This window comes from Lissotriton helveticus, chromosome 7 (assembly GCF_964261635.1).
Source record: "Lissotriton helveticus chromosome 7, aLisHel1.1, whole genome shotgun sequence".
Lineage (NCBI taxonomy): Eukaryota > Metazoa > Chordata > Amphibia > Caudata > Salamandridae > Lissotriton > Lissotriton helveticus.
The window spans coordinates 1,929,079,781-1,929,097,837 of record NC_136068.1 but is presented as its reverse complement, the minus strand read 5'-3'; the positions used below and the strand labels follow the sequence as shown (position 1 = coordinate 1,929,097,837).

The window sequence follows — 18,057 nt, the reverse complement described above, 5'->3', positions numbered from 1 at the left end:
AGGCAGTGGAACCAGGCTCACAGGCAATTAAAGGACCTAGTGTTGGTGACCAGTTCGGCATACAACTCTCTGCATTGGTGGAATCCACAAAACCTTTGCAAAGGACGACTGTTCCAAGAGCCTGTACCACAAATCGTAATGACGGCGGACGCATCCCTGCTAGGCTGGGGAGCCCATGTCCTGCATTACACAGTCCAGGGACTCTGGACGGTACAGCAAAAGAGAATGCATATCAACCTTCTGGAGTTGATGGCAGTCTTTCTAGCCCTAAAAGCTTTCAAGACACACTAATGCAACAAAGCTGTGTTGATCCGGACGGACAACATGACAGCTATGTATTACATTCAAAACAGGGAGGAACACACTCACCACAGCTGTTGCACCTAGCTCAAGCAATGTGGAAATGGGCCATTCAGAGGAACATGTTTCTCATGGCAGAACACCTCCCAGGCAAGGACAATCAAGTAGCCGACCTGCTCAACAGGCACAGCCAACAGATGCACGAATGGGAAATTCACACCAAAGTGCTCCAACCATTCTTACGGAGGTGGGGACACCCGGAGATAGATCTGTTTGCCACAAGCGAAAACGCAAAATGCCAGTACTTTGCCGCCAGATTCCCACATCCGCAGTCACAGGGCAATGCGATATGGATGAACTGGTCAGGCAAATTTGCGTACGCTTTTCCCCCAGCTCCCTTAATACCGCTGGTGGCACGCAAAATGCGCCAACATTCGCTAACACTGATCCTAGTTGCTCCCACATGGGCGAGGCAACCGTGGTACACAACGTTCCTAGAACTGTCAGTGGTGCCTCATCAAAGACTGCGACTCACACCCAATCTTCTAACTCGGAGCCATGGAGAAATCCAACACCCAGATCCGCAACAGATGAACCTGGCGATCTGGCTCCTGAAATCCTAGAGTTTGGATACCTAAACTTGCCCCCAGACTGCATGAATATTATCAAAGAGGCAAGAAAACCCACTACCACAGCTTGTTATGCAGCAAAGTGGAAACGTTTAGTCATTTACTGTAGTAACAATGACATTAACCCACTTGATGCTTCTACTCAAAACATCATTTGCTATCTCTTGCACCTGCAACGTTGCAATTTAGCCTATTCCTCCATCAGGATACATTTAGCTGCGTTTATGGAAGGACTTAAACGCGTAATTCCTCCAAGACACCCACCTTCACCAGTCTGAAATCTAAACATCGTTTTAACCAGACTTATGGGACCACCTTTTGAACCACTACACTCATGCGAACTACAATTTCTTACTTGGAAAGTGGCTTTCCTTATTGCCATTACTTCGCTTCGAAGAGTTAGCGAGCTGCAAGTCCTAACTATTCAAGAGCCATTCATTCAAGTTCATGCAAATAGAGTACATCTCAGAACAAACCCTAAATTCATGCCAAAGGTGGTATCCCATTTCCATATAAATCAAACTATCGAACTGCCAGTGTTCTTTCAAAACCCACAGACAGTAGCTGAAAGGGCCTTGCATACTCTAGACGTCAAGAGAGCTCTGCTATACTACATAGATAGAACTAAGGCATTTCGAAAGACAAAACAGTTGTTTGTTGCTTTCTCACCGCAACACGAAGGCAACCCCATTTCTAAATCAGGTATAGCCAGATGGATCGTTAAGTGCATACAAATATGGTATATAAAAGCAAAACGCACCTTAACAGTCCCCCAAGGGCGCATTCCACACGCAAGCTAGGGGCATCCATGGCTTTCCTGGGTAACATTCCTTTACACGAAATCTGTAGAGAAGCCACATGGTCTACCATACATACATTTACCAAACACTATTGTGTAGATGTACATTCCAAACAGCAAGCTGCTGTAGGACAGGCTGTTCTCAAAACTCTTTTCCAGACTGCTGCAGCTGACACAGGTGGCCACCGCTAAGGGAGATACTGCTATACATTCTATGCACAGATATGAATTCAGCAGCCCACATGCCTCGAACGGAATATGCTACTTACCAGTATGCATCTGTTCTTGGCATGTAGGGCTGCTAACATTCATATCGCCCGCCCACCTCCCCGGTGCCTGTCGCAGCTGCAGCATTCACTCTTTGCATGGACATCTCTTACTGTACTATACTCCATCTCTGCCACAATGGCGAAAAACAATCTGGGGATGGAGTCGATGCCCATGCGCACTGTAGTCCAAGGGAGGAGCCACCTATCTCGTGATACTTCGAAGACTCTTCCAGGACAACAATGTGCAATCATCCGGACCCAACACTAGGCGGCGATCTATGCATAAGATATGAATGTCAGCAGCCCTACATGCCAAGAACAGATGCATACTGGTAAGTAGTATATTCCTACTGCGCCACCAGTGGCACAGGGGCGCCGGGTGCCTGAGGTCAAAATCGAAGTTCAGCCCAATGCCTTTCAATGAAGACTGAGGGTACTTGGAGCCACACTGCTTGCAGGTAGGTAAATAGGCGGCAGGGGCCAAACTTTGGGGGTTAGAGCCAGCACAGGGGGGTGCACAAAGCAACACCAAACATACACCACAAGTGGCGCAGGGGCGGCCGAGTGCAGGTTACAAATACAGCGTCGGGCACTCAATGTTATTCAATGGAGAACTTGCTTTGGACAAACAGGCTGTAGGTGTCGCTCCCGAGGGTGCAGGGGGAGACCAGGTAAGTAGAGATGTAAGGGGTTGTAGGTGCACCATCAGTTCACCTCACCAAAGCCCGGGGCTACGGGTGAAGTGGTGCCTTTAGATGTCGGATTCTTCTTAACGTAGCCGGTTGTGGTTGGGTGGAGCCTCTGGATTCAGGCTGCAGGCATGTGGAGTCCAGGAGGGGTCAGCCAAATGCGGCAGGCCTTTGAAGCTTCCCCCTCAAGCACTGTGCCCAACCTGAGGGAGGAAGTGTGACACCCAGAATGTGCTTCGTTTCTGATCTCAGAGAGCAGAGGCTCGCGACCCGGGGGTCCAGAAACTTGTGGGGTGGGGGCAGGCTGCCTAGAGCCAGCCTGTGACCAAACCGGGTTTGGTGGGTTTTCAGGGGGCACCTCTGAGGTGCCCTCGGTGTACATGGTACAATAAATCCCACACTGGCATCAGTGTGGGTTTAATAAAAGGAGCTGTTTAGTACCAAACAGTCCTGGGTTCAGAGAAGCAATCAAGGTGCTGGGGAACTCGAGTTGTGGAGTTTGCAGCTCATGTACTCTCTATGGCTTCCCCACTCCTCCCCTCCCCTCCTCTCCCCTCTCCCCTCCCCTCTCTTCGCCCCTCTCTTCTCCCCTCCCCTCTCTCTGCTTCTTGCCTGCATAGACAATGGACAAAGCTGGTTTTCTGTGGGCCTGCCTTCCTTAACCAAGTTAGCCCCAAGAACATTTTGAAAACATATTGTCCAATAGTGCATCTTAACCCCAGTTTTGACAAATATTAACCAAAAATCGCTATGCTTGCAAAGATCACTTTAAAGCCACTAACATTTTCCCATTTTGGAGGGGTGCTATGGGCTGGGATAAAATAAGACACCATTGCATGTTCTTTTTATCTCCGCCGAATGCAGACTGGCAGGCAGCTCTCAGAATTTTCGTTCTCGGTCAAACTAGCAAAATAGTTTTTATTTTTACCAATCTGGACCATTCACTACCAGTAGGACAAACCTAAAGTGGCCGGATCCCCATAAATAAGTGGCAGCAGTGCACGCGTGCCACCACCGACTCAGATTAGTACTGCTGAAATGCATGTGTGATGTTGGTGCTTAGCGTGTTCAAAATTGCTTATGGTACTCCCATTTTCATTTTTGAGAGCTCCCTTAGTTCACTAACTCCCTGACATGCCTCTCATTTCACTCACTTCATTAGATTCTGTCTTTTACTTATTCTAAATCTTTTGTTTGCTTTCAGTCTTCTCACTAACACTGTAATGAATTCAAACACGCACATGGTATTTTAGTCGATAGCTCACTCATGCTCTGATTACCATAGGCCGCTAATGCAGCTTCATGTGCAAATAATCATTTTTATACGGCAATGGGTTTGCAGGTCTGGTGCAAACTGTGTGGTATAAACCCTTAGTTTATGTCCAGGAAACTGTTTCACAAATTGGGGGTTAGAGTGCAAAACAATACCTTGCGCACCTAAGGCTGGGTGAATTCATGTGCAATTTGCACTTGTTCCTAATTCTGAGGACGCGCAACTCCTAAATGGGTGCAAATTCTACTCCGGCTACTTGCCGCGCCCCACGTAAATGGTCATTTTGGGTTTGAACATTTGCATCAGCACAAAGGTGTAATAATATGGCCCTCACTCATCTTCACTTCCAACTTACTATTTAGTTTACTCACTATTTTGTTTCGGCAGAATCAGTCCTACTTTAATCCAATTGCTGTAGTCCGCTAACTACAACATCCATTATTTGATGGGCAGTGGGCATCAAATGAGGAATTTGCAGGCACACGCATCAAGAAAAGCTTTTGTGAGTCCTTAATTGCGATTATTAAGGAACTTTCAAAAGCCTATGTTTGTAGGATTCACTATTAAAATAGCGATTCCTAAACATTCCTTAATTGCGCCTCGCATATTGCGAATCGCAATTAAGGAATATCTTCACATGCATTCCTATGGGCCTACAGGCCCATAGGAATGAATGGGAGATTGCATGCGCAATTTGCAAGTACCAATAGGTACTCGCAAATTGCACATGCAATTTCAATTTCAAGGGAGTCCAAAGGACACCATCTTGCACCCCCTGAAATAGCTCTGTGCACACATGTTGCACCCACACATGCCCCAAGGGCATGTGTGTGTGTAACCTACAACTTTGAAAAATGCACTTTAGTGCATTTTTCAAAGTTTCTGCAAATTACCATCAAGTTCAACTTCATGGTAATTTGCGGCCCTAGTAGCGAAATCGCTATTTTATAGGGGTTCTTGCTTTGCATTTAAGGAATCACAAATTGTGATTCCTTAAATGCAATCGCAATTTGAGAAAACGCAATAAATTGCGAATTCTCAAATTGCGAGTGCCTTGAACCTTGATGCATTGCAAATGCCCTTTTTGCGTGGTACAAACGGACGATTTTTGCGAATCGCACCGTTTGCGCTCGCAAAAATGGTTGATGCATGAGAGTGTACATCGTATCGCCCTATCTCCCTTCTTAACGCCGAGATTAAAATATTAGCTAAACTCCTTGCCACCCGACTGATGGCCTGCCTACCTCACCTTATACACCCAGATCAATCAGGCTTTATGCCACATAGGAGTACCGCCCTCAACTTGCATAGAGTTCTAGCTAGAGCAGACACATTGTCGGAAAAGGCGGTAATATTGGCACTTGACGCTAAAATGGCGTTCGATATGGTGGAGTGGCACTACCTGTTTGAAGTACTGGAACGTATGGGTATCGGGCCGAAATTTGTGGCCTGGATCCGTCTGCTATACACAGCGCCAGTAGCACAGGTGGTGGCAAATGGCCATATCTCTCGAACATTCCAGCTAGGGCTAAGCACCCGTCGGGGTTGCCCACTATCGCCACTACTTTTCGCGATTGCGTTGGAGCCATTGGCGACATTAATACGCTCCACCCCACTACTGAAAGGAATTGCATGGGCGGAGGGATGGGAGGACCGCCTGTCACTGTACGCAGATGACATGCTGGTGTACTTGACGGATCCGGAGCGGAGTATACCGGCACTATTGGAGCTCTGTGACGAGCAGGGTAAAGTGTCGGGGTATACTTTAAACTGGAGCAAGTCAGAAATATATGTGCTGCAAGGCCCAACCCCTGTGTTGTGTGACACCTGTCCTCTCAAAATGGCGGGATCCTCCTTTTGATACCTGGGGTTCCATGTTACGAAAGATCCAGTGGAATTCTTTCAAAATAACCTATCACCACCGTTTGAACGCCTGAAACAAGACGTTAAATTCTGGGCGGCACTGCCGCTGACGATGCTGGGTAGAGCAGCGCTTTACAAGATGATGTCCCTGCCCCGATTCCTATATATCCTAGAGAATACACCATACCCGGTCGATACACGGTACTTCGGGAGGGTGTCAGCATTAATAGCCGGTCTCATGTGGAACAATCGCCCGGCACGGATAGCGCAGGCCAAACTGCACAGAGGATGGTATGATGGAGGGATTGCTCTACCGAATCTACAACTCTACTATTGGGCCGCCCAATTGAAATCCATTAACCAGTGGTTACACGTGCCCCAGGAAGACCCTGCTTATAGGGCGGACAGAATGCAATTAGGTACCGACACTATCCTGGCCCCACTTTACGATCAGAGGAAGGTACGCTCGCTTATGGGACCCACAAAGCTTACTGTGTCGTTATGGAATAAAGCACAAGCAAAGCTGGGGTGGAAAGGGAAAATCACGATACTTACCCCACTGTGGGACACGAAGGCCCTGGGTAACTTGAGGAGTAGTAAAGGTTTCACGTTGTGGGATGCTATAGGTCTGTCCACAGTGGGCGACTTGTGGGACAAAGATACAGTGATACCCTTCGACCAGTTGCAACAGCAATATGAGATGGGGCCCACAGAACGATATAGATATATACAGGTGAGACATGCCCTACTAACCGCCATTCCCAACGGCACGAAACTCCCGGAGGCGTCACCCATGGAGGACCGACTACTCACAGACTTTATGCAGGAACGAGCGACATCTCTCACATATTGTAAACTGATGAATAATTTAGCGGACCCGACGATGACACTGAACGCTAAATGGGAGGAGGATGTGGGGGAACTAGATGAGTCCGAATGGAACGAGGCGTTGGCAGCACCCAAAGAAGTGGGCATATCGGCGAAATTCCGGCTCATACAACAAAAAATCTTACATAGGGTATACTATACACGCACGATGCTGTACACAATACAGAAAATACAACACCCATATTCTCTGCGAGGGTGCGGGGAAGAGGGGACACTGTTTCACACCATATGGGACTGCCCCTGCATCCAGGAGCTATGGAGACGGGTTATGCGTACTATATCACAAACAGTAGGAGTGTCCCTGACCCCCGAACCACGGAAATGCCTACTTAATGTATGGGAGCCCAATGACCTTAGCAGACACGGACAACAATGGTCCACGATAGGTATGATAGTCGCTAAACGAGACATAGCGCAGAAATGGGGGGCTGCAGACACCCCAACACTGACACACTGGTGCGCAAACATGGACAGGGTCATGATAACAGAAAGAGCAGTCTACACCATTAGAGCATGCCGGCGTAAGTGGAACAGGATATGGACCCCATGAAGTACATTCAGGGGGGATATCTGTGAAGCACTGGAAGAGGAAGAAGCACTGACATCCGACGAGGAAGATGAAGATGACTAGTAGTAGTGTAGGGAAAGGTAGTAGTAGGACCCCAACTTATGCATGGCACTAGAAGTGAGGAGGGGGGGAAGATGGGAGGCGTGGCGGATGTGTGGGCGGTGGCGGGGTAGTGACCTACCGTAGAAGAAGGAACAACAGCGAACTGAAGGGCCCTGGACTTGCGTTAATGAAACAGATACGGGATATCTAAGACCGAAGTAGGGGAGTCATACCCGTTTCTAGAAGACTATAGACCGAATGTGGTAACTACTTGTTGGTTTTAATTGTTTAACGTTATAAAATATAAAATTAGACCTCCATGATCCGCAATGAGATGGTGATACACCCGTAAGGGTGACAGTGAGATGCCGCCGCGCCCCCGGGATGGCGGCTACTGGGCTGTGTACTAATTCAACTAAAATATTTGAAATACGATGGCGGCCGGCCCAGGAGGTTGTAGGCCAGAAGCTGTGTAAGGTGAAGTACGTAAATAAAGGTCTTCAAAAAACAAAAACAAAAATGGTTGATGCATGTGCCTGTTGGTAAAGCATTCCAGTCTCAACCAGTTACCAAAAATTACAATGATTAAGAACTGACACCCGCATGCTACTGATAGCATAACTCTTCAAAACTAAATCAGTCACTGATCCGCAAAGGAAAGGTTCGGAGTGCCATAAAATGTAATACCAAACTATGCTGCAATGCCCTACAAATACTTGTGCATTCTCTCCATCTCCAAGGTTTTAGAAATACACATGTCAATGAAGAGAATGAAGGTACTGTTAAACACATGTGGAAATGTGCCACAAGAGCACTGACAACTCTGTTAAATTCAGAACCTTTCTATTAGATCAGCTAAATAAAGTTTTCAGGTGATGAAGTAATGTAGAATTCAAAGAAGACATACTATACATTAGATATGCCCTATTAGACTTCTGTGCCACTTGTTCTATATAGTGGATCATGTGTGCCCTAATAGGTTCTGAAGTCGGGACCTATCGGCTATTTGTCCCCGATCTTGGTATAAGGCACAACTTCTATGGAGCTTGTGTTGAATGATGCTTTTCATCCACATTTTACTGTTTCCATTTCTTATCTGATGATTACCCTGTGTGTCGTGTATATATTTTTGGCGTCTGCTTTTTCCAGGTCCTCTCATCGCCACCTCCATCTTTTCAATAAAACCTAGAAAGAGGGACGAGCTGCAGCTCAAGGACCCCCAGGACTTCAAGATCAGAAGCTTCTGCGAATATTACTCAAGTGAGTGGGAAGTGGAAACCTCCTGTAGTGGAATTGTTAAGGAGTGGGTAGTTATTATCACCCTATGCAACATCTCAAACAAACACAATGCACATCACATACCACCTCCCCATCCATGTGACACGTGTGTACACCGGTGAACATATTCTGCATGTGCACTCCTTATTTTCATACAGCAATTTCAAAAAGCTGGACTTAACCAAAGATGTGCCGGAGATTAATCTATTGTCTTTTAATCAGATGAGAAAAAAACCTTTCTAGCTAAGCTGTCTCTTTAAATTTAGAGTAGCGCCTGTCGGGTCTATCTCCATCGTCTGACTGGGGGGTGCAGGAAGAAGTCTAAACTGAATAAAATCTCGCACCTGCCATTTTGAGCCTTAAAGTTTATGCATCGAGCTGACAGTGTGGGGCTTTCGGGCACTGTACGGGAATGCAATTGATGCAGATGCTACTGGCCTTGGGAAGCAAATGGGCTTTCACAATTTGAACCATCTGAAATCTCTCAGAGATAGGAGAGGAGTTGGCCTAACGGCTAGGGCGCTCGACCTCGGACCTGGGGATCTGGGTTCGAGTCTCGGTAACGACGCCAAAACCTCCTGTGATTCTGGGTAAATCACTTAATCTCCCTGTGCCTAAAATGAAAGTGTGTCCTCTTGTAACTTAACTGGAAAAATATGTAAAGCGCTCTGATACCGGATTCAGTTAGGGTCTAGTTCGCGCTTTATAAAACTCTGCAAAAAAAAAAAGATAAATGTCAGGAGCTTTATGTACAGACCCTTCCCCTAGTCAAGATGCAACATATTGGTGGGGCAAATAATTTGTTGGGTTTCTTAAGCTTTATATTCTCACTGCCCATGAGATCAGCGGTGGATGTGACCTTTTTGGAAAGCACCTATTGCATTCTACTCCTCGGATCATGAAGGGAAGTGTTTAGCCATTCAGGTCATTAGCAATCAAGAGATAGAATAGCATGAAATCCTAGTGAGACTTTATTAAATTTTCCTTTTGTTCTCCTTCTGTGAGCGGCTATCCCCTGGAATGAGCACGGTGTCTGGTGGATGGGGCCTCTTTTTCAGAGTATATCACTTTGTTTTGCCTTGTTAAATGATGCATAGAGAGCATCAAGACCATCTCTCTTCCTGCTCCCCCTGGACCAATGTTAACCTGATCCCTCCGAGGCAAATACACTCCACCCTTCCCAACCCGAACTGAGATCCTTTCCGCAATCTGAGATGCAGCATTTCTGACAACCTCACTAGGGTGAACATCACCCAGACTCCTTCCCCCTCGAATCCACTTCGTCTGAAGTGTGTACTATTAAATTGCAGATCAGCCAGTAAACACGCCTCTGATATCTTTGACCTCATCCAACATAAGGATTTAGAAATTATCATCCTCACCGAAACTTGGCTAAATCCCGCTTCTACTCCTATTTTAGACCTCCTAGTACCTCCCACTCATGATAAAGTCAGACTTAACACAAATTTGAAATTGGGTGGTGGTCTAGCCTGCATTTATAGGAATACTCTCTCGATCTCCCAGGTGGAGTCCCTTTCCCCCCCTACCTCCTGTCAATATCTCTGTCTCAGCATCTCAAGTAAGAACCTACCGATCTATAAACTTCACACCTTTTACCACCCACCGGGAGATAATCTCCCTTTCATTGAGCACTCAATGGAAATCATCTCTAGCAATGTCGACTCTGCAGTATCACAAATCTTCCTAGGGGACTTCAACCTGCATTGGTCCAAACACAATGACCCAGCGGTATCCTGCCTCAAATCATTTCTAAATGATCCTATTTGTCACAGCACTGTGACCAACCAACCCACACGAAAGGAGAAATCCTAGACCTCATCATGTCCAAGGAACAGACCATCTCTTTAGAATCAATAACCCTTTGTGACTGGTCGAACCATCATAGCATCCTCTTTTATATTAACAGGGAGGTGATATTGAGGAAGGCTCAACGGCTTAAATCAAAGATTCTGAAACGAGATCTCAGATCAACAAACCACGACAAACTAGCTGCCTATTGTAAATGCGTCCTTTCCTCCCAAGCTGACTTGGTTGAGGTTTAAACTCTCACGGACCACTACAATTCGAGCATCGCCAAGATCATGGATGACATTGCTCCACTCCACCTTAAAAATACTTCATCAAAAATTTCCAAACCGGGGTACAATGAAAACTTACATTCCGAACGTCGCAACCTTAGAGCAGCCGAACGATACTGGCGATCCAAATCCCTCCTTTGATCAACTAAAACTTCTGAGAGATGTCAGAAGCCTCTACAATACACAGATCAAGAAAGCTAAGGTTGACTACTTCAGATTACAACTAGACCAAGCGGCAAATCGCCCCAAGAAACTCTTCGAACTGGTCAAACAGCAATCTGTTACTGCTCCAAGCCTCTCTGATTCGAATAGTAACCCTCCCTATTGCGAGGAATTTGACGCTTTCTTCACGGAGAGATCACAACTTATCTCCATTGACCTCTAAGAAGGCCCTATTGCCCGCCTCTTTAGCTGCCTCGCCCTCCGACTTCCCTGAAAAGCATATCCCGACCGCCTTTAACGCTAAGAACAATGCTTCATGGGTCTCCTTTTCCCCTTTTAGTGAAAAAGACATTGAAAAGATTCTCCAGAATATCAACCCGTCAAACCACTTCGGTGACCCGCTGCCTCCGGTTATCTTCAAAGAGATCAAGAGCGCTCTCATCCCCACCTGGACCAGGATTGTAAATGCCTCCTTATCTCAAGGCTCGATCCCCGACTGCCTAAAAGCAGCCCCGTTCTCACCTATTCTAAAAAAAATAAACGCTGATAAATCGGATCTCAATAACTTCCGTCCTATCTCCAACATCTCCACCCTAGCGAAACTTCTTGAAAAATGTGTCCAATCCCAGCTCTGCACTCACATTGAGAATTACCAATTCCTAGACCCTCATCAATCCGGTTTCCGGAGGGGTCACAGCACTGAATCGTCCCTCATACACATTTTTGATGACATCCTGAAAATGATTGCCAAAAATAAATCCTGCCTCTTGATCCTCCTAGACCTCTCCTCTGCATTCGATACGGTCAATCATGACATTCTCCTATCCATCCTACAAAACAGAATGGGTTTCTCGTACCGGGTGCTCCACTGTTTCTCATCCTTCCTTCTTCACAGATCTCAAAGAGTCAAGACAGACCACTCTCCCTGTCTCAGCCCTCCCCAGTACTTATGGGATTCCCCCAAGGATCCGCCCTTTCTCCTATCCTCTTCAACCTTTTCTTGGAACCTCTTGCTAACTCACTTAACTCTCTGAACATTCTCTTCCACATGTATGCCGACGACACACAACTCTATTTGAAAATGTCATCCATGGATAACATCATCTCACTTAGGGCCCGATGTAGGTAAATCTGATTTACCGACTCTAGGATACCGAATTTTACCGATTCGGTATTCTACATTCGGTAAATCAGATGTAGGAAAAAATTGGGTAATTTTTACCAAATCTGTATGATTCTGTAATTACCGAATCGGTATTTACCGATTCGGTAATTGCCATTGATTTCTATAGGAATCAATGTCAATTACCGAATCGGTAAATACCGATTCGGTAAAATTACCGAATTTGCAAGGGGGACAGGGTGTCACTTTGACACCCTGTTGCACCCCTGATTCTGGCTTGTGTGCTATGTGACACACATACATGCCCTAAGGGCATGTATGTGTGCCACATGGCACAGGTGTACATGCACAGAAGTGCATGTACACAGGAATTCGTTATTTACCATGACATAGTATGTCATGGTAAATAACGAATTCTTAAGGGCCACCTACATCCTAAGGGCCACCTACATCACAAATTTACCGATTCGGTAATTTACAGAATCTGTATATTTACCGAATCTGTAAATATACCGAATCGGTAAATTTAAGGCCCCCTACATCTGAAACTCCAAATACCGGTCGGTAACGGCCGAAATCGTCCGTTACCAACCGGTATTTGGCCTCCTAGATCTGGCCCTTAATTCTATCCTCACGTCGACTCACAATTGGTTAACGGAGAATCATCTCCTGCTCAACACTTCCAAAACGGAGTTCTTGCTCATCTCCCCGCCGAACCACACCCCCGAGATCGATCTCTGGATGTCTCACCTCACTGCTTTCAACTGCACTCCGATTATCATAGACTCAGCCAAATCGTTCGGAGTCACAGTGGACAAGCACCTGAGTATGAAGACTCATATCAGCAATGTGTGTAAGGGAGCGAACCACTTGATGAGGACACTTAAAAATATCAAACCGTTCCTGCCACAAAAGGATTTAAAGCAGGTGGTACAAGCCCTTGTCTTACCAAGGTTAGACTATGGCAGTGCAACTCTCTGTGGCCTTCCTAAATACGCCTTGGCTCTACTTAGGGCCTCGCTGAACTTGCAAGACTGACTACAGGCTCCAAACGAAATGAGCACATATCTCTCAACTGGCTACCCTTTGAAGCACAAATCCAGCTAAAGATTGCAATCCTGGCGCACAAAGCCCTTCATTACCATACTCTCACGTATCTGGCACAAAAACTTGAATTATCCTGTGGGGAGAGGGCATCCAGAAGCGCCTCTATTCTCCTCCCGAAACCTATCATCCGTAGCAAAAAGAGAACGTGTCACCGAGCCTTCTCTGGTGCTGCCCCTAAAATATGGAACTCTCTTCCTTTGGATGTACGCAGACTCACCTCGACGACGGCTTTCAAACTGGAAGCCAAAAGATTCCTAATGAGCACATTCTTACCATAAGGGGTGGAGGCACTCATAAGGCCGTTGTTTCTTGGTTTCTATCTCCATGGCACAACTAACAGTGAAGGATCGTCTCTTTTGCATAATATTAGTCCCTCTACATGTACCATTGTTTACTGTTTAGCATTTTTTTCTTCACAATTGCTGTGTATATTTCATATTGTCCTCTCTTCCAACTTATTGTAAAGTGCTCTGATATCCCTCGGGATCTTGTTTGCGCTATATAAAACTTTATAAATAAAAATAAAATAAATCTGAACTAGACATAAGTCAAGAGGTTAAACATAGGCAAATGTCTTTCGCCTCTCCCTCCACCTCGTGACCTTCCTGCTTCTCCCCCCATCTGCATCAGAGAAGCCACCCCTTTGGCTATACTTTTTTTTTTAAATAAGAGCTCCTGAGTAGCTTGACCTGTTGTTTAAATGTCATTATGAATTATCAAGCCTGGACGCAAGGTGTGAAATGTTTGCACCAATATTTTTATTATTTACGAATAAAAATTGTTATCTTCCATTTCTTATTAACTAAAAGCTCCGCTGCAGCACAAACTGATGTGCTGCTTCTGTTCCGTAGAATGCTTTTTCTTCCCCATGAGTATAGAGGGCAGATTCTCTGTGTGCCCCCCAGGGAAGCTAAAGCCCACTAGACGCCATGGAGATATACTTGGAATAGCAGCCTTGCCCCCACCCTAAAAGTCTCCTCCGCCACACCACCAACCTAACAGTCTCCCCCGCCACACCACATTCCCTAACTGTCTCCTCCGCCACACCACCACCGTCACCTCCGCCACACCACCACCGTCTCCTCCGCCACACCACCACCCTAAAAGTCTCCTCCGCCACACCACCACCCTAACAGTCTCCCCACCACACCACCACCCTAACAGTCTCCCCACCACACCACCACCCTAACTGTCTCCTCCACCACACCACCACCCTAAAAGTCTCCCCCGCCACACCACCACCCTAACTGTCTCCTCTGCCACACCACCACCCTAAAAGTCTCCCCCGCCACACCACCGTCTCCTCCGCCACACCACCGTCTCCTCCGCCACACCACCACCCTAACAGTCTCCTCCGCCACACCACTACCCTAACTGTCTCCTCCGCCACACCACTACCCTAACTGTCTCCTCCGCCACACCACCACCGTCTGCTCCGCCACACCACCACCCTAAAAGTCTCCTCTGCCACACCACCACCCTAACAGTCTCCCCCGCCACACCACCACCCTAACCGTCTCCCCCACCACACCACCACCCTAACTGTCTCCTCCACCACACCACCACCCTAAAAGTCTCCCCCGCCACACCACCACCCTAACTGTCTCCTCTGTCACACCACCACCCTAACAGTCTCCACGCCAGACCACCACCCTAACAGTCTTCCCCGCCACACCACTACCCTAACTGTCTCCTCCGCCACACCACCACCGTCTCCTCCGCCACACCACCACCCTAAAAGTCTCCTCCGCCACACCACCACCCTAACAGTCTCCCCCACCACACCACCACCCTAACTGTCTCCTCCACCACACCACCACCCTAAAAGTCTCCCCCGCCACACCACCACCCTAGCTGTCTCCTCTGCCACACCACCACCCTAAAAGTCTCCCCCGCCACACCACCACCCTAACTGTCTCCTCCGCCACAGCACCACGTCTCCTCCACCACACCACCACCCTAACAGTCTCCCCCGCCACACCACTACCCTAACTGTCTCCTCCGCCACACCACCACGTCTCCTCCGCCACACCACCACCCTAAAAGTCTCCTCTGCCACACCACCACCCTAACAGTCTCCCCCGCCACACCCCCACCCTAACAGTCTCCCCCACCACACCACCACCCTAACTGTCTCCTCCACCACACCACCACCCTAAAAGTCTCCCCTGCCACACCACCACCCTAACTGTCTCCTCTGCCACACCACCACCCTAAAAGTCTCCCCCGCCACACCACCACCCTAACTGTCTCCTCCACCACACCACTACCCTAACTGTCTCCTCCGCCACACCCCCACCCTAACAGTCTCCTCTGCCACACCACCACCCTAACAGTCTCCCCCGCCACACCACCACCCTAACAGTCTCCCCCGCCACACCACCACCCTAACTGTCTCCTCCGCCACACCCCCACCCTAACAGTCTCCTCTGCCACACCACCACCCTAACAGTCTCCCCCGCCACACCACCACCCTAACTGTCTCCTCCGCCACACCCCCACCCTAACAGTCTCCTCCGCCACACCCCCACCCTAACAGTCTCCTCCGCCACACCCCCACCCTAACAGTCTCCCTCGCCACACCACCACCCTAACAGTCTCCTCTGCCACACCACCACCCTAACAGTCTCCCCCGCCACACCACCACCCTAACTGTCTCCTCCGCCACACCCCCACCCTAACAGTCTCCTCTGCCACACCACCACCCTAACAGTCTCCCCCGCCACACCCCCACCCTAACTGTCTCCCTCGCCACACCACCACCCTAACTGTCTCCTCCGCCACACCACCACGTCTCCTCCACCACACCACCACCCTAACAGTCTCCCCCGCCACACCACTACCCTAACTGTCTCCTCCGCCACACCACCACGTCTCCTCCGCCACACCACCACCCTAAAAGTCTCCTCTGCCACACCACCACCCTAACAGTCTCCCCCGCCACACCCCCACCCTAACAGTCTCCCCCACCACACCACCACCCTAACTGTCTCCTCCACCACACCACCACCCTAAAAGTCTCCCCTGCCACACCACCACCCTAACTGTCTCCTCTGCCACACCACCACCCTAAAAGTCTCCCCCGCCACACCACCACCCTAACAGTCTCCCCCGCCACACCACCACCCTAACTGTCTCCTCCGCCACACCCCCACCCTAACAGTCTCCTCTGCCACACCACCAACCTAACAGTCTCCCCCGCCACACCACATTCCCTAACTGTCTCCTCCGCCACACCACCACCGTCTGCTCTGCCACACCACCACCCTAAAAGTCTCCTCTGCCACACCACCACCCTAACAGTCTCCCCCGCCACACCACCACCCTAACTGTCTCCTCCGCCACACCCCCACCCTAACAGTCTCCTCCGCCACACCCCCACCCTAACAGTCTCCTCCGCCACACCCCCACCCTAACAGTCTCCCTCGCCACACCCCCACCCTAACAGTCTCCCCCACCACACCCCCACCCTAACAGTCTCCCCCGCCACACCACCACCCTAACTGTCTCCTCCGCCACACCCCCACCCTAACAGTCTCCTCTGCCACACCACCACCCTAACAGTCTCCCCCGCCACACCACCACCCTAACTGTCTCCTCCGCCACACCCCCACCCTAACTGTCTCCTCCGCCACACCCCCACCCTAACAGTCTCCTCCGCCACACCCCCACCCTAACAGTCTCCCTCGCCACACCCCCACCCTAACTGTCTCCCTCGCCACACCCCCACCCTAACTGTCTCCTCCGCCACACCCCCACCCTAACAGTCTCCCTCGCCACACCACCACCCTAACAGTCTCCCCAATCACACCACCACCCTAACAGTCTCCCCGCCACACCACCACCCTAACAGTCTCCTCCGCCACACCACCACCCTAACAGTCTCCCCGCCACACTACCACCCTAACTATCTCCACCCCCCTCCCTGGGGGGAATTGAATAGTTATCACTGTAAAGGTGTGTCACCAAAAACAACTTATTGCTAAAACTCAATCTCATGCATTATGCGTATTTCAAATTCCATGGTGTTATAAATGTTACTGATGTCAGACTCTTGGCCACAATAAAAAAAAGCATAGAATTTCTTTATAACCAATTTCTGTCTTTTATTTTCCATTCTCCTGTAGTAAGTTGGTTTATTGTTTCCAAAGTACAATGATTAGCCCCTTCAACCATTATTGACCTCTAAATACCTTATTAACTTTTTTGTCAAGTATTTTTGATATTGTGTTTTTCTTCTCTTTGTACTGTTTTATTAACGCCCATCGCTTTACTTCTTGTTTTATGTATTTGGGTTTATGTTGGATAAGCACCTCTGCCCACGGGTCAGGGTAATGAAATCGTCAAATAGAGAAATCTGTGCTCAGCACTCTGGTGGGGTTTCTTTCCCTTTCGAATGATGCATTTATATTTTATATAAAAGGACCAACACTTGATGCATCATCCAGTGATGATGACGACAGGGACTCCTTCCTACTGGACCCGAAGGACTCCGAAAGAAGCACAGGACTGGGCGGTGTCCGAGGTGAGCGAGTTGTAGTTCTCATTTTGGAGTAATGTCCATAAGAAATGGTAGATACCTTCTAACCCCTTGTCTTCCCACTTAAGAAGTCCTAATTACTGCTTGTAGTGTTAAATATACAAAACATCTTGAAAAGACTGTCTTAACCATGGAGAAGAGTAGTTCTTTGAAGCTCAGATCTTTGCCATCCTTAGCAAGTGCGAGTACTCAGCCGAGGCGGTGTACTTGCTGTAGACATGCATCATCTTTGAATAGATTCGTGTTGTCACAAATATCTGAGATGTAAAGGTTGTTCATTGACTCAAAAAAGGGTAAAGATCAAAAGGCCCCAGAACTAAAAGCAAAGCGGCATGTGTGTTGGCTGCAGAGGCTGTGGCCCACATTACACTACCTAAACAAAGTGAAGGCTTCAAGCGTTTTTAGGTCTCGTGACCTACAATGCGCGC

At 48.3% G+C, this 18,057-nt stretch overlaps 1 protein-coding gene across 1 annotated transcript in view; it reads left to right on the top strand.

Moving 5' to 3' along the window:
* Nucleotides 1-18,057, top strand: part of LOC144767887 (uncharacterized) — an 82,357-nt gene that overhangs the window by 27,101 nt on the left and 37,199 nt on the right. Inside the window, exons 3-4 of the mRNA XM_078651238.1 lie at nucleotides 8,470-8,580; nucleotides 17,513-17,614. Of these exons, the coding sequence (XP_078507364.1) occupies nucleotides 8,470-8,580; nucleotides 17,513-17,614 (213 nt within the window). The remainder of the gene's footprint in view (nucleotides 1-8,469; nucleotides 8,581-17,512; nucleotides 17,615-18,057) is intronic.